Source organism: Eucalyptus grandis, chromosome 1 (assembly GCF_016545825.1).
Source record: "Eucalyptus grandis isolate ANBG69807.140 chromosome 1, ASM1654582v1, whole genome shotgun sequence".
In the NCBI taxonomy this organism is placed as follows: Eukaryota; Viridiplantae; Streptophyta; class Magnoliopsida; order Myrtales; family Myrtaceae; genus Eucalyptus; species Eucalyptus grandis.
Window position 1 is genome coordinate 17,924,078 of NC_052612.1, and position 12,601 is coordinate 17,936,678.

General features: G+C 42.0%; 2 protein-coding genes across 2 annotated transcripts; both read left to right on the forward strand.

Annotated features, from left to right (window-relative positions):
* Positions 1-2,436: 2,436 nt before the first annotated feature.
* On the forward strand, positions 2,437-4,553 carry LOC104426933. Its single transcript, XM_010040131.3, has one exon. The coding sequence runs from the start codon at positions 2,775-2,777 to the stop codon at positions 4,326-4,328; it is 1,554 nt and encodes a 517-aa protein (XP_010038433.2). The 5' UTR covers positions 2,437-2,774; the 3' UTR covers positions 4,329-4,553.
* A 3,719-nt stretch (positions 4,554-8,272) lies between these two features.
* On the forward strand, positions 8,273-10,979 carry LOC120292061 (probable protein phosphatase 2C 73). Its single transcript, XM_039309928.1, has 6 exons — positions 8,273-8,388; positions 8,921-9,144; positions 9,245-9,374; positions 9,479-9,596; positions 9,687-9,910; positions 10,094-10,979. Exons 1-6 carry the CDS (start codon positions 8,332-8,334, stop codon positions 10,529-10,531), a joined length of 1,191 nt encoding a protein of 396 aa, XP_039165862.1. The 5' UTR covers positions 8,273-8,331; the 3' UTR covers positions 10,532-10,979.
* The last annotated feature ends 1,622 nt before the right edge of the window (positions 10,980-12,601 follow it).

The following is a 12,601-nucleotide window of genomic DNA, read 5'->3' on the forward strand; positions in this document are numbered from 1 at the left end:
TAAACTTTGAGGACTAACTTTTTCAGTTTTATCAACAAACCAATAAGATCTAGCTTTATATTAAGCGCACTGGATATTTTGAAATGTTAAAGTTTTAACCACCTGATCAAACTTTTCAAATGTGTCCCGACAGATAAGAGTATCGCTGAAGAGGTAGATAAAAGTCCCTCTTGGTGAACAAATATATCGGATAGGGAATTGGGTCAGTCACATTTTTTTCATTATGTAAATTTATGAAATTTATTATATTTGTAGATGGGATTTGAATCTCAATATACTTTAAAAGTGGATTAGACGATTTTTTTTTTTTTTTTTTTAAAGGAAGATGTGAATTAGATGGAATTCATAATCGCACTTATCTCAATGCCAACCTGATCAAACTTTTGAAATTTCACAATGACAAAACCCAAATACTAAAAGAAAATATTACCAAGTGAGACGGTTGCTATTTTAAATCATGATTTCACATATGAATTGAAAGATAAGTTAAGGCTATACTAAAATTCCACAACTGCTTGGCATCCAATGCATATCTTAAATTAGTAATTAAATCCAATCATCGAAAAAGAAAGAAAATCATTCGTTTTGACTTCTTACCATTAGAATGGAATATTATAAAAATTTCATTCGCTTTGAACTCCCTATTAAATATATTGGATAGGGAATTGGGTCGGTCACATTTTTTTATTATCTAAATTTATGAAATTTATTATATTTTTAGATGGGATTTGAATCTCAACATACTTTAAAAGTGGATTAGATGAGATGTGAAACCTTTCAAAATTTCACAATGAAAAAATATTATCAAGTGAGACTATCATTACTTTAAATCATAATCTCACGAATAAATTAAAAGACAAGTTGAGGCTATCGATGTAATTCCACGACAAGTTGACATTATACACAAATAATCAAATGAACTTCAGTACATGGTGTACTGTGAATTAGTAACTGAGTCCAATTTTAAAAAAAGAAAAATTCATTCGGTTTGAAATCTTCACCATTAGGATGGAATATTTACGGAATCCTAATCGATAACTTTTTTTTTTTTTTTGGTAAAAGGTAAATAATCCTAATCGATAACTTTCGTTCTCAATATTCAGCAAAAAAGGGGAAAAAAACAAAAATGGAAAAGGGATGAGGCAAGGATGAATCCATCTGACATCTGATTCCAACTTTTTTTCTTTTATTGTACTTTGATAGTCTTATCATGAGATGACGATGACAAGATCGGGAGCGTCAGATTCTAATCATCCCAAAACAAGAAAAGAGAAGGAGAAGAGAACAGAATGGAACAGAACAGAAGAAAGAATATATTTATTTTTAAAAAGAAAATTGCCCCAAATGAGAAAATCAGTGGACCCCTATTATTAATAATGGAAAAAAAAAAACGATAATAATAATATAATAATAAAAGAGAAAAATTCTTTGTGCATGGGACAGTTGGCGGACAGAAAATGGCATTAAAAAAATTTGGTGGTTCGTTGCCGCCAACGTAAACGGTCGTATCCAGATAGGCCCTTTTTGGCTTTTTTTGGCCCTTTCGGCGGACGCAATAAATCCGACCCGCCTGGCGCCTACCTCCCGCCGGAATCACCACCGGCCACGGCTCTTCCTTGGGTCCCATATGGCCGAGCCGCTTCGTTGCCGCTCAGAAGGGTTCGATTTGCCCAAATAGGCCTGAGCCCATGAAATCTCATGGAGTTTGAACCATCATTTGATCTAATAATAATCGTGGATTTCATATCGTTTGCCGTGATCAAAGTGTCTACTAAATTGACCTTCGGGAGCATTGGACGAAACCCAAATCTGAAGCCTAACCAGTTCGAGTTTGTGTAAGTTTCTTATGCACCAATGATGAACTTCTGAGAGAAAATGACACAATTGGTCCCCCAATTTTGGCTAAATTTGCAATACATTTCTTGAACTTTCAATTTATTTAATGTAATTATTAAACTTTAGTTCAATATGCGATGTGGCCCCAGACACTTTTTGATACACGTTGAATTTAATCCTTCAATAAATAAAAACTCACAATTTTGTTCGTGAGCTTAAATTAATAATATTTTCATATAGTTTGACGACTATATCAAGGGCGTGTCGAAAGTCTAAAATCAGATCGGATAAATTAAAAATTCAGAAATCAAATTGCACGTCAAATTATGCATCGGGCTAAAATTTAGGGACACTTTGTGCGGTTTGCCCCAATCCTTAATTATAACAATGACGACCCAATTGCAAAATTCTTTTTTTTTTCCCAAGAAATCATAATTAAAACGACGCGCTCGACATCATGTCTCTCTCGCCCACCACCAAAAAAATTCCACTCGGTATTCCCCGCGTATGACCGGCCAGCCCGGTCACCCGGTTACCCCGCCGCGTCAACCTCCTCTTAATCTCCCCCCACCTCCCCCTCCACCATGCACGACTCCAAAACCACCACTCTCTCTCTCTATCTCTCCCTCTTTCTCTCTCTAGAATTTTGCGCTCTGCAATGTCCACCACGCCATAATCTCCCCTCTTGCCATAAAAAAAAAAAAAAAAAAAAAACCATGCCTTCCCGATTCGCCCCTCTCCCCCTCCGCCGCCCTCCGCCGCCTCCCGCCGCCCCCTCTCGTCGGCGCCAACCACACCTCCGCCCGCTTCTGCTCCCGCTAAATCCCCTCCCCCGCCGCCCGCCGCCCCACCTCTCTCTGCCAATCTCGCCGGCTGATTTCCTTTCCTTTTTTTTTTTCTTTTTTTTTGTATATTAATACGTGAATTACGTACCCGAGATGGAGCCGCTCCCGGCCAAGCCCGGCTCCCCCTCCTCCGTCAGGAGCGTCCTCGTCCGTGCCCTCCTCGCCGGCGTCCTCCTCCTCCTCCTCCGCTTCGCCTACGTCGTCACCACCGCCGGCGAGTCCTGCCGCCTCGCCGACTTCTGCTTCCTCTCCCCCGACGACCTCAACCTCGTCATCTCCGCCTCCGCCGTCTCCGCCGCCAACACCAACGCCAACGCCGTCCGGTCCGCCGCCGCCAGCCCCCCGCGCCGCATCGCCGGCGGCAGCGGCGGGGAGGATTGGGCCTCGGCCGTCCGGTTCTACGGCGCCGCGTTCCGGGATTTGGCGTCGGAGGGGTTCCTGCCGCGGGGCGCCGCGGCCCTGTGCGTCGAGTCCGGGAGCGGGCAGGACGTGCTCGCCCTGAAGGAGATCGGCGTGGCGGACGCGATCGGGGTCTCGAGGAAGGCCGCCCGGCCGCTGGTGATCTCCGGCCGGCCGCACCGGCTGCCGTTCCGGGACGGCGCCTTCGACTTCGTGTTCGCCGGCGGGGGGCGGTTCGACGGGGTGCCGCGGCCGCTGGACGCCGCCGCCGAGATCTCCCGGACGCTGAAGCCCGAAGGGTATGCGGTTTTCCATGTGAGGGCTAACGATACGTACAGTTTCGATTCGTTCATTGATTTGTTCAATTGCTGCCGGCTAGTGAGATCGCGTGATTTGGCCGGTTTTGATACTTCATTGCCTAAGATACGTGAGATTGTTCTGAAGAAAGTTAGCGATTTTAGCATTCTTAGCCACCCGGTGAAGAATTCGGGTGGCGATTCTGTGAATAAGTGCTCGGTCTCAGATAGTAGGCGGAAATTGATCCGGGACGCCGAGCCATTGATTGTAGAGGAGCCATTGAAGCCATGGATTACACTGAAGAGGAATATCAAGAACATAAAGTATCTGCCGTCCATGGTCGATATCAGTTTCAGGAATAGGTATGTTTATGTAGATGTCGGAGCTCGGGGTTACGGCTCTAGTATAGTCAGTTGGTTTAGAAAGCAATACCCGAAACAGAACAAGACCTTTGAAGTGTATGCTATCGAGGCCGACGAGCATTTCTACGAGGAATACAAGTCGAAAAAGCATGTCACTTTGCTGCCGTATGCTGCTTGGGTGAAGAACGAGACTCTGTCCTTCGAAATAAACCGAGACCCGGGTCAGAAATCCGAGGACAAAGGTAGAGGGATGGGCAGGATTCAGCCGGTTCAGTCCTCGAGCGATGGAGAGGTGGCTAAGATCCAGGGATTCGATTTCGCGGAATGGTTGAAGAACACAGTTTCGGAGAAGGATTTCGTGGTGATGAAGATGGATGTGGAGGGGACTGAGTTCGATTTGATCCCAAGGCTGATCGAGACTGGGGCTATCTGTTTGATCGACGAACTGTTTCTCGAGTGCCATTACAACAGATGGCAGAGATGCTGTCCTGGCGAGAGAAGCTCCAAGTACGAGAAAACGTATGGGCAATGCCTGGATCTCTTCACATCCCTGAGACAGAGTGGAGTTCTTGTTCATCAATGGTGGTAGTAACTCTTTGGAAACAAGCAACATCATTGCCAATGCTCACCATGTGTTCTCTTTTGATGCTGTGTTTTTCCTCTTACTGTTACATTGTACTGCTTCAGTTTAGGCTTTTGTCCTGGATATTACTCATTGTATGAAGTCCTGTAGTGAAATACCTCGAATGAAACACGACGAATTGATGGTTTTCTCCTCTTGCGATCGAATCGAATGTGGCACTCGTCCTGTTCATTTTGCAGCTTCTCCTTCAGCTTCTGAACTGGTTAGGCATATAGATTCTGTGGCTTTAGCTGTTGCTAACTTGCCATTGAAGCTTGGTTCCATGGATTCGTTGCCACTTACCGCATTTGCTTTATGTCCTTTTCGCGAATTGAGGACCACATGTGGGAGTGGGTAGTCGTGTTCATTCTTTAGGATAAAACAGTGAAATATTATCCTTCCCCTTTCCCCCTCAACCTTTAGTTGCCATTAGCTCATCACGTTTGCTGCTAATTGCAAGTAGCCGTTGAGGACCAAGTTTCTCCCCTCTCTCTCTCTCTCTCTCTAAGCTTGAGGTTTTTAGGTTTGGTTGAGTTTTGGACATTTAAGGGCATGGAGGGCCCTAGCCCAACTGGCCGATACACGAGGAAGCTGGGCATTCAAAAAAGTATGGTTGTGCTGTTTTGTCAAAAGTGGAGGGCACTAGAAATTATCATATTAATGTCGGGCGTATGCTAAATTGGATCTGTACCATAAAAGATGGCGAGTCTCGTCAAATCTGACGGTCTGGGTTGAATTCATTATATGTACTAACTTGATGAAAGTACAGACTCCAGAGGGCGGGGCTCTTTTGGCTTGTCTTGCCTGAGAGTTAAGGGCATCTCTGGTGTGTCCCGCTGTCTGTCATGTCATGCTGTATTCCTCTTTTCCATTGATTGCGATGTAATCTGTTATTCCGGTTGGCCTGCACTTTCGCATCCTTTGCTCTTTCGAGGGGCCCATTTTGCATCAATATATTCTTCTATGGACTATGTCCGAAAGTGACTCGAGAAGCAGCCAAGTAAAGCAATGTCGTAATTCTTAATCCATCGACTGTATCAATATGTGCAGAATCAATACTTAAAAACCAAATCTTTCCTTGTTAAGCATGTTCAATAAGCATCTCGAGACACTCGTGAATAACACATTTTTTGCTTTTTCGCATAGGTGCAAGTCGGATTGGTATCTTCAGGGCAACAGTGTACTATCTGATTTGGTCAGTTTCTCATATTTTAATTGGGTCTTTTGTGAACGGTTGGGTTGAAGCTTAGAGAAGTTTCTTTTGGTATGTTCCCGACAACAAACATCACCAAGGAGGCTCTGGAGTGAGTTTGCCGACCTGAATTCAGGATGCATTCCACAAGTAAGCTTCCCTGCTCAGCCGCGAAGGATCTTCGATCACGGGCCTCGACGGCCTGATTTCCCCCCGATGGACAGGTTCGGGTGATGATTTTAGACCCTTGAGGTTTTTACCCAAACCGAGCGACTTTGAGTACTATTTAGGGCATAGACTGGCTTGCACAAGAGATGACCATTTCCAGGACCTGCCCAAACTTGGTAGATCCATCTGGGTTCTCCTAGCCAGACCTAATTTTAGGTGGATTTAAGAATTTTCCTTCTTCACTGATCACGAATGACCTTATGCGACGATTTTCACTCTTGATAACGTAGAGCCGATGGCTCAGCCTATTGCTTTGGCAAGTGTGGCTCTGATCCAATTAGATGCACTGAATGTGTTTCACCCTATTGCAACTAAGTCAATTATTGGCACTTTGGAAGATCGGAAAGCTGAAGTCCCAATACAAGACGCAATTTAGATTGGTAAATCATATTCTAAACCTTGCGATGAATTTTTAGCCTTGATAGGCAAACGGACAAGTAAGCCCTAAGTGATTGACTCAATCAAATTTCTTTTTGCCTCATTAATGTTGTGCTATCTAAATTCTAAATTGGATCCGGAAGATATCGGTATAGTAGAATAACAAAGGTTTGGTGAATATAATCTTGAAATTACAGTGATCTTAACGACATCGGTGAGGTACTATAGAGTGCAAGAAGGTTGGTGATAACAATGACCTTTGAATGAACTCATGATTGACTTGGTAAATGATTGAATTAGGCAGCGCGGACAAGTGCTAATAATCATGTTAGATGATGACCAATTGCATGATGAAATAATGAATCATATTTAATTTGCTTGAGTCTCTGTAATTCAAGTCCAAAAGACTTAATCCCCTACTATAAATTAATTAAAGGTCAATTACCCAATCCACATGCCTGCTCCTAGTTCTCATTTTCCAATTCCTGCTTGACACTTGTTTGGGAGATGACTTTTTCCAATCTTTGGAGTTGGTAGCCGCCTCGGATAACACATCTTATCGTTTTATTGGAACTCATAGTTAGATACTTTTCAAAATTTAAGATGTAAAATCTCATTTCTTTAAATAACAAATCCCAATTTCATTTTTAGCATTACAAATGGAAATAAAATTCATATGGAATTTACTTTCCCGTTTAAAAAAAGATAAAGTGACATTTATTGTATGTGGTGTCTCTAAATCTAGACAGAAAAAGGATAAGTGTGCATGATTCCTTATTTTGTCGATTCTTTAGTATCTCATACACTATCTTCCCAAAAATGCAATAAATCTACGAAGAAGGAATAAGAATCTTTGCCAAATTTTCCCCCAATTAAAAAAATTAATTATTTCTAAATTATAAGGATATGCAGAACTTGATGGCATGCCATTTGTTTAGTAGCACGTACAAATTTAATTCCATAGGGATTACTGTAAATTTAGCAACATGATTGATTTTGTGAATTTTCTGTTAATGTCGTTAAGTCAAGATAACTCGACTAAAAGTCGACATAATTCGCTCAATTCTGTAGGGAAATATAAAACGGCAAGATGAAGTCGAGATCATACTATTCTATGACAAGTATAGCACGTTTAATAATAGAAAAGAAAATAGTGAGTTCTTATTTTCTCTAGAAGCTAAGAATTAGTAAGCCTTCCCAAATAGTAATCCAAGATACGGAAAGGGATTCGATGCTCAGGAGACCGAACCAAATCAAACCGATAGGACTGGAGTCGGCTTCAAACGAGGAAAGAGTCTCCCTGATTAAGCTAAATTTCTGTTCCTCTTTTTTAAGATTGCGATAAAGTGAGTTGTCATATTTATTTCTCTATTTCCCCACCAAAATTGAAAAGGAAAAGAAAAGAAGAGAGAGAAAAAATCAAGTAAAATTAATTATAATTTTTGTCATTCACCAAATCTCCCGCAAAATCTCTCTCAGGAGCCGTGAATTTTGAGGCTTTGACCTGAAATAAAAAAAAAAAAAAAAAAAAAAAAAAAAAAAAAAGGAAAATTATTCAGAGGAGGGGGGTGGAAAAGAAACAGGAAATCTTCCCAGGAAACATAAAAGAACGAGGAGCACGCCCGCTTCTTGTTCTTGTTTGTAGCTTTCACGGATATTGTCGGGTCATTTCTTGTCTTTCTTGCCCGGGTTCTTTAGTTTCACGTATGTCTCGTTCTTGAATTTCTTGGAAAGAGAACCGCATGCAAACGTTCGAAAGGGACGCTGGCCACCGCTGCCTCGGATTCACCTCCCTCTCGCGGTCTCTTTCCCGTGGTTTCCTCGCGCCATTGTCGGGCGGAATCCGCCCGGAATGAGGGTGGTGGTGGTGGTGGTGGTGGTGGCGGTGGTGTTTCTGCTGCTGGGTGCTCGTTTGCCGTGAAAAGTTTCTTTTTTTTTCCCGCAAAAAGATTCGATTGTTTTTTGTTTTTGTTTTCTTTTGCGTTGCTTTGGTGTGGATTGTGGAAGATGGGGGCGTGTTGCAGCTCGAGCCACGAGGCGGGTCGGGACTGGGTGGGGATGGTGAACGAGGAGGGGGATGACGAGGTGGAGGGGGTCGAGGAAGGAGGGGTGGTGAGGGAAGGAGATCACGGGGCGCGGGTGAGGCTGAGGGGCGCCAACGATTCTTGCTCCATGTTCTGCAAACGGGGAAGGAAAGGCATCAATCAAGACACCCTGACCGTGTGGGAGGTAAGATTTTCAAGGGGAATCTTTCCCTCGTTGGTCTCTGTTTTCGTCGTGTTCTTCTGAGAATCTTCTGGGCTGGCCTCTCTCTCCCTGTTGGATATTGCTTTTGGGAATGCTTTGCTTTTTCTGCAAGGCGTATGATTTTCTGGGTTCAATTCTCTATCTCCTTTTCTGGAGCAGATGGGTCATGTTCTTGATAATTGAATATATTGTCCTGTTATGATCGTATATGATCTTTGTGTCTTTTCTTTTGGTATTTCCTTTTTCCCTGTTTTGAGGTTTTAAACTACTTGCCAGACAAAGTGAAATGTTTTGGGGCATGTAGCTTATGGTGGGGAAGGTGCAAATATGATCATAATCTACACACGAAAAGTTGCATCTTTTAAGGCAAAGATATTCAAAATTTGAACGCATAAATCCATCTACTCTGTAGATTCATGCTGCCGTATGGTTTTCATTGGAACCTTGGGAAATTACACGAAGCGTTTTGTTTCGTGACAATTGCACCGTGACGAAAACTTGAATAATCTTTCAGGACTTCAATGGTGAAAAAGGTGCATTCTTTTGCGGGGTGTTCGATGGCCATGGTCCAGCGGGTCATAGAGTTGCGCAGCATGTGCGTGACCAATTGCCGTCGAAGCTCTCTTCAGTGATCCAATCCTTGCAGAACAGGGGCAGTCGCAGGGACCTCGATCTCGTGGATAAAGATGACGATGGCCAAGAAAATGGGGAGAAAGAAAGAAGGGGCAGCAATCCTGGGGACCTTGACCTCGTGGATAAAGATGACAGCGGCCAAGAAAATGGGGAGAAAGAAAGAAGCGATGATGTGCGAGATAGTTGGGAGGAGGATTTTGGTCATGACATGCTTTCTCTCCTCATGGGAGGCTAGTTTTGTCAAATCCTTCAAAGAAATCGATGAAGAGCTTAGCCTTGACTCCTCCATTGACAGCTTCTGCAGCGGCTCAACTGCTGTAACCATGATTAAGCAGGTATGAAACAGAGATGCGACAGCTATGACGAAGAATTGTAAGTAGAAGATTGTTGATGAGCGTAATCGTCACATCCACTAATGTGTCATTTCAAAAATTTTCAGGGAGATCATCTTGTTATTGCCAATTTGGGAGATTCCCGAGCGGTTCTGTGCACTAGAGGCCAGAAAAATCAGCCTGTTCCCATCCAGCTCACCGTCGATCTGAAACCAAATATCAAAAGTGTGTTTTATCTCCTCGTTCGTTCTCAAAGCAAGTAGCTATCTCATCCTAACCTTGTGCAATTTTGCTTCCATTCAACATTTTGATTAGGTGAAGCGGATAGAATCAAGAAATGCAAAGGCAGAGTCTTTGCCATGGATGAAGAGCCAGAAGTGTTCAGAGTATGGTTGCCCGACGAGAATTGCCCCGGTCTTGCAATGGCTCGGGCTTTCGGAGATTTCTGCTTGAAAGATTACGGCCTGATATCCACCCCTGAAGTGTCGTATAGAAAGCTTACACCAGATGATGAATTCGTGGTTCTAGCCACCGATGGGGTAAGAGTAAAGTAATTCAATCCGTAGCGGTGCACCGATTATACTGCGTGTTGCATAATCGTGTAGATTTCTCGATTACTGTTGTTGCTCTGATTGCAAATTGGCGGTACACGGTGTCGAGACGATGACATTGTTTATTATCTTTGATACTAGACTCTTCAATTTTTTCCTTTCTTTTTCAAGGTGTGGGATGCATTAAGCAATGCAGAGGTCGTGAGGATTGTTGCATCAACGAGGAAGAGATCCATGGCTGCTAAATTATTGGTTGCTCATGCTGTTCTGGCGTGGAAGACCAAGTATCCAGGATGTAAGATCGATGACTGCGCAGTCGTATGCTTGTTCCTCAAGAATGGTCGACCTCGGAGCCAATCCGTCGTCAACAATACTTCAGGTGGCAACCCAGGCCGGCAAGACAATGCAGTTGGTCAAAAATCCGGGTCCAACGAAAGCGAGGCAAACCCGGACACCGTGCTTGCTGCAATTACAGATGACGCGGAGGAGTCCTCTACAGTCGACGGCGTGAGCAGGGTCGATTCTCTCATCAGAGTTCCTCGTCCAAAGGCTGCTGCTTTGAGTCGGCGGAATTCGGCTAAGAAGCCTAAACAAATTGAAGTCCCTTAGGTCTTGATTTTTGTTCTCGTGGAAGCTCGAGAGGATCGTTTGGTCCACAGCTGAAGATGAACTGCTAGTTCTGTAAAACACGAGTGGAAGCGAAAATCGTTTCGGTCCTGCGAGATCAATACGTTTCTTCATACACCAGGAGAACTTGAGGAGGTCAGGAGAATCAGCTGCTGATAGAAATGCAATGCACTGGTTTGGAAACTTTTAGGAGAAACCCACCACCCACATCGCAGGATTTTTTATTTGTTCTTTGCTTCCCTGTTCTGGTTACTCTTGACTCCATGTTGATGTCTGGTTTGATGCTTCTGGTAGTTTTGAAGACAGGAATAGGGCTGATCATTCGTGTTTCGCGTCGTGGTCTCGTCAAACACGTACGTCTAGTAGACAGGTTGCGCACGAAGACGCGTTCATCTCGAATATTAAGTATCTATAGATAATCCAAGATTAAAAGGTGTATAGCACGTGCTTTATACCATGAATTTAAATAGATCTTTGATGATGAACTTATAGCAATTTCAATGTTGATACCTCGAAACAGTGACAGGCAGACATCTGACATCCATTTCCTCCATTCATCTAGAGAAATGATGGTCCATAAAGTTTCAACATGACTCCCGAATGACATTACAATTGTGGATATTAGAAGATTCGAGGCATGGCATGGGAGAATGAGTGAAGAATTCTCAACCTTGTGTTAAAAATGCAATCGAATTTCTTTTGAATCTTTTTAATTGATGTAATCAAACTCTTGAAATATATATAAAGTGTAATCAAATCATACGATAAGGATTACCAAAGTGAGGAATTAGAATTCCTTCTAGTTCTCGATAATTTATATCATTTAAATAAAATTTAGGGAAGTGATGGTTGTGAGGGCTTGATTGTATATGCCATATCAGCAACTACAATAAAAGATGTGATTTTATGTTTTTAGGTGTCAGTTGTAAAATGCGTACTTATTTGATGTACGTGAATTGGAGGGAATGCGGGGACTATTGACCGTGAATTTTATCTTCGTCTTTTGACTATTTAATACAAGGATAAATTAGGAATACCTAGTAAGCGAGACAAAGGTGAGTTTGCTTAAAAATAAGGATGTATTATTTAGGTTATATTTGGATATTTGTGTGTGCGTGTTTTTTTCCGATAAATAGAAATTTGTGATTTTGTAGATGATCTTAATAAATAAGTCTATTCCAATATCTTCTAGCGGACAAGATGTTTCTGGTTATTGAAGTGTGGAATATATGAAGTTAGATATAACAACATTGATAAGAGGAGAGATTTTGAAAAATGGAGAGATTAAAAAGATTTTTTTTCTCATTTTGAAAAAAAAAAATTGGTGTAAGATGAATTATTATTGTTGTTGTTTTTGTCCCCTGACCGAGAGTTTTAGGCTGCTAAAGATAACTAACATTATCTAAATGAAAATGCTTGAATCTGAAAGATTTCACTTTCGCTCGATATACTTCTTTCAAAGGATAATTTGAAAATAAGGATAAACATTGTGAAAAACTCAAGAATTTACACTTTCGATAAATAAATAAAAAATAATTCCTGAGCTATGAGATTTATCCAAGAGACCAAAAAAACTATTTTTTTTTTGTATTGAAATATTCTTTTTTTAGTAGAATTGTCAAAGCGCTTATACAGCATCATCAGCTGACTGGGCTCCACGTTATGCTAAACCCGCTATTTAATAAATTCATTTCTTCTTCTTTTTTCCCCCTTTTTTCGAACAAGAAATAGTTCCCAATTTACTTTTATGCTTGTTATTTTTATCATTGAATCCTCGCCCTTTCAAGCTGGTCGCGTTCAAGGGAGTTGCCTTTTTAAGCCGAAGTTCAAGGGAACTAAATGTGGACATTTACTAATCCAAGGATCATGCACAGTTTTACCCTTCACACCTAATTGCCCCTACATCTTTTGATGGGAAAAAAGCGCTCAAAAAACCCCGTACTATAAATGTGACCAAGTTACTTTGAATTATTTTTAATGTGGCATTGAAAATCTCTAAGTTATACTCATTGAGAATATATTACTCTTAATTTTTTTTATCATGACATCAAA

Excerpts from the sequence above, each read along its gene's own strand:
- LOC104426933 (XM_010040131.3), top strand. The coding sequence starts at position 2,775 with ATGGAGCCGCTCCCGGCCAAGCCCGGCTCCCCCTCCTCCGTCAGGAGC.
- LOC120292061 (XM_039309928.1), top strand. The coding sequence starts at position 8,332 with ATGTTCTGCAAACGGGGAAGGAAAGGCATCAATCAAGACACCCTGACC. Across the intron at positions 9,145-9,244 it reads AGAAGGGGCAGCAATCCTGG|GACATGCTTTCTCTCCTCAT; the intron begins GGACCTTGACCT and ends GATTTTGGTCAT. Across the intron at positions 9,375-9,478 it reads CTGTAACCATGATTAAGCAG|GGAGATCATCTTGTTATTGC; the intron begins GTATGAAACAGA and ends AAAAATTTTCAG.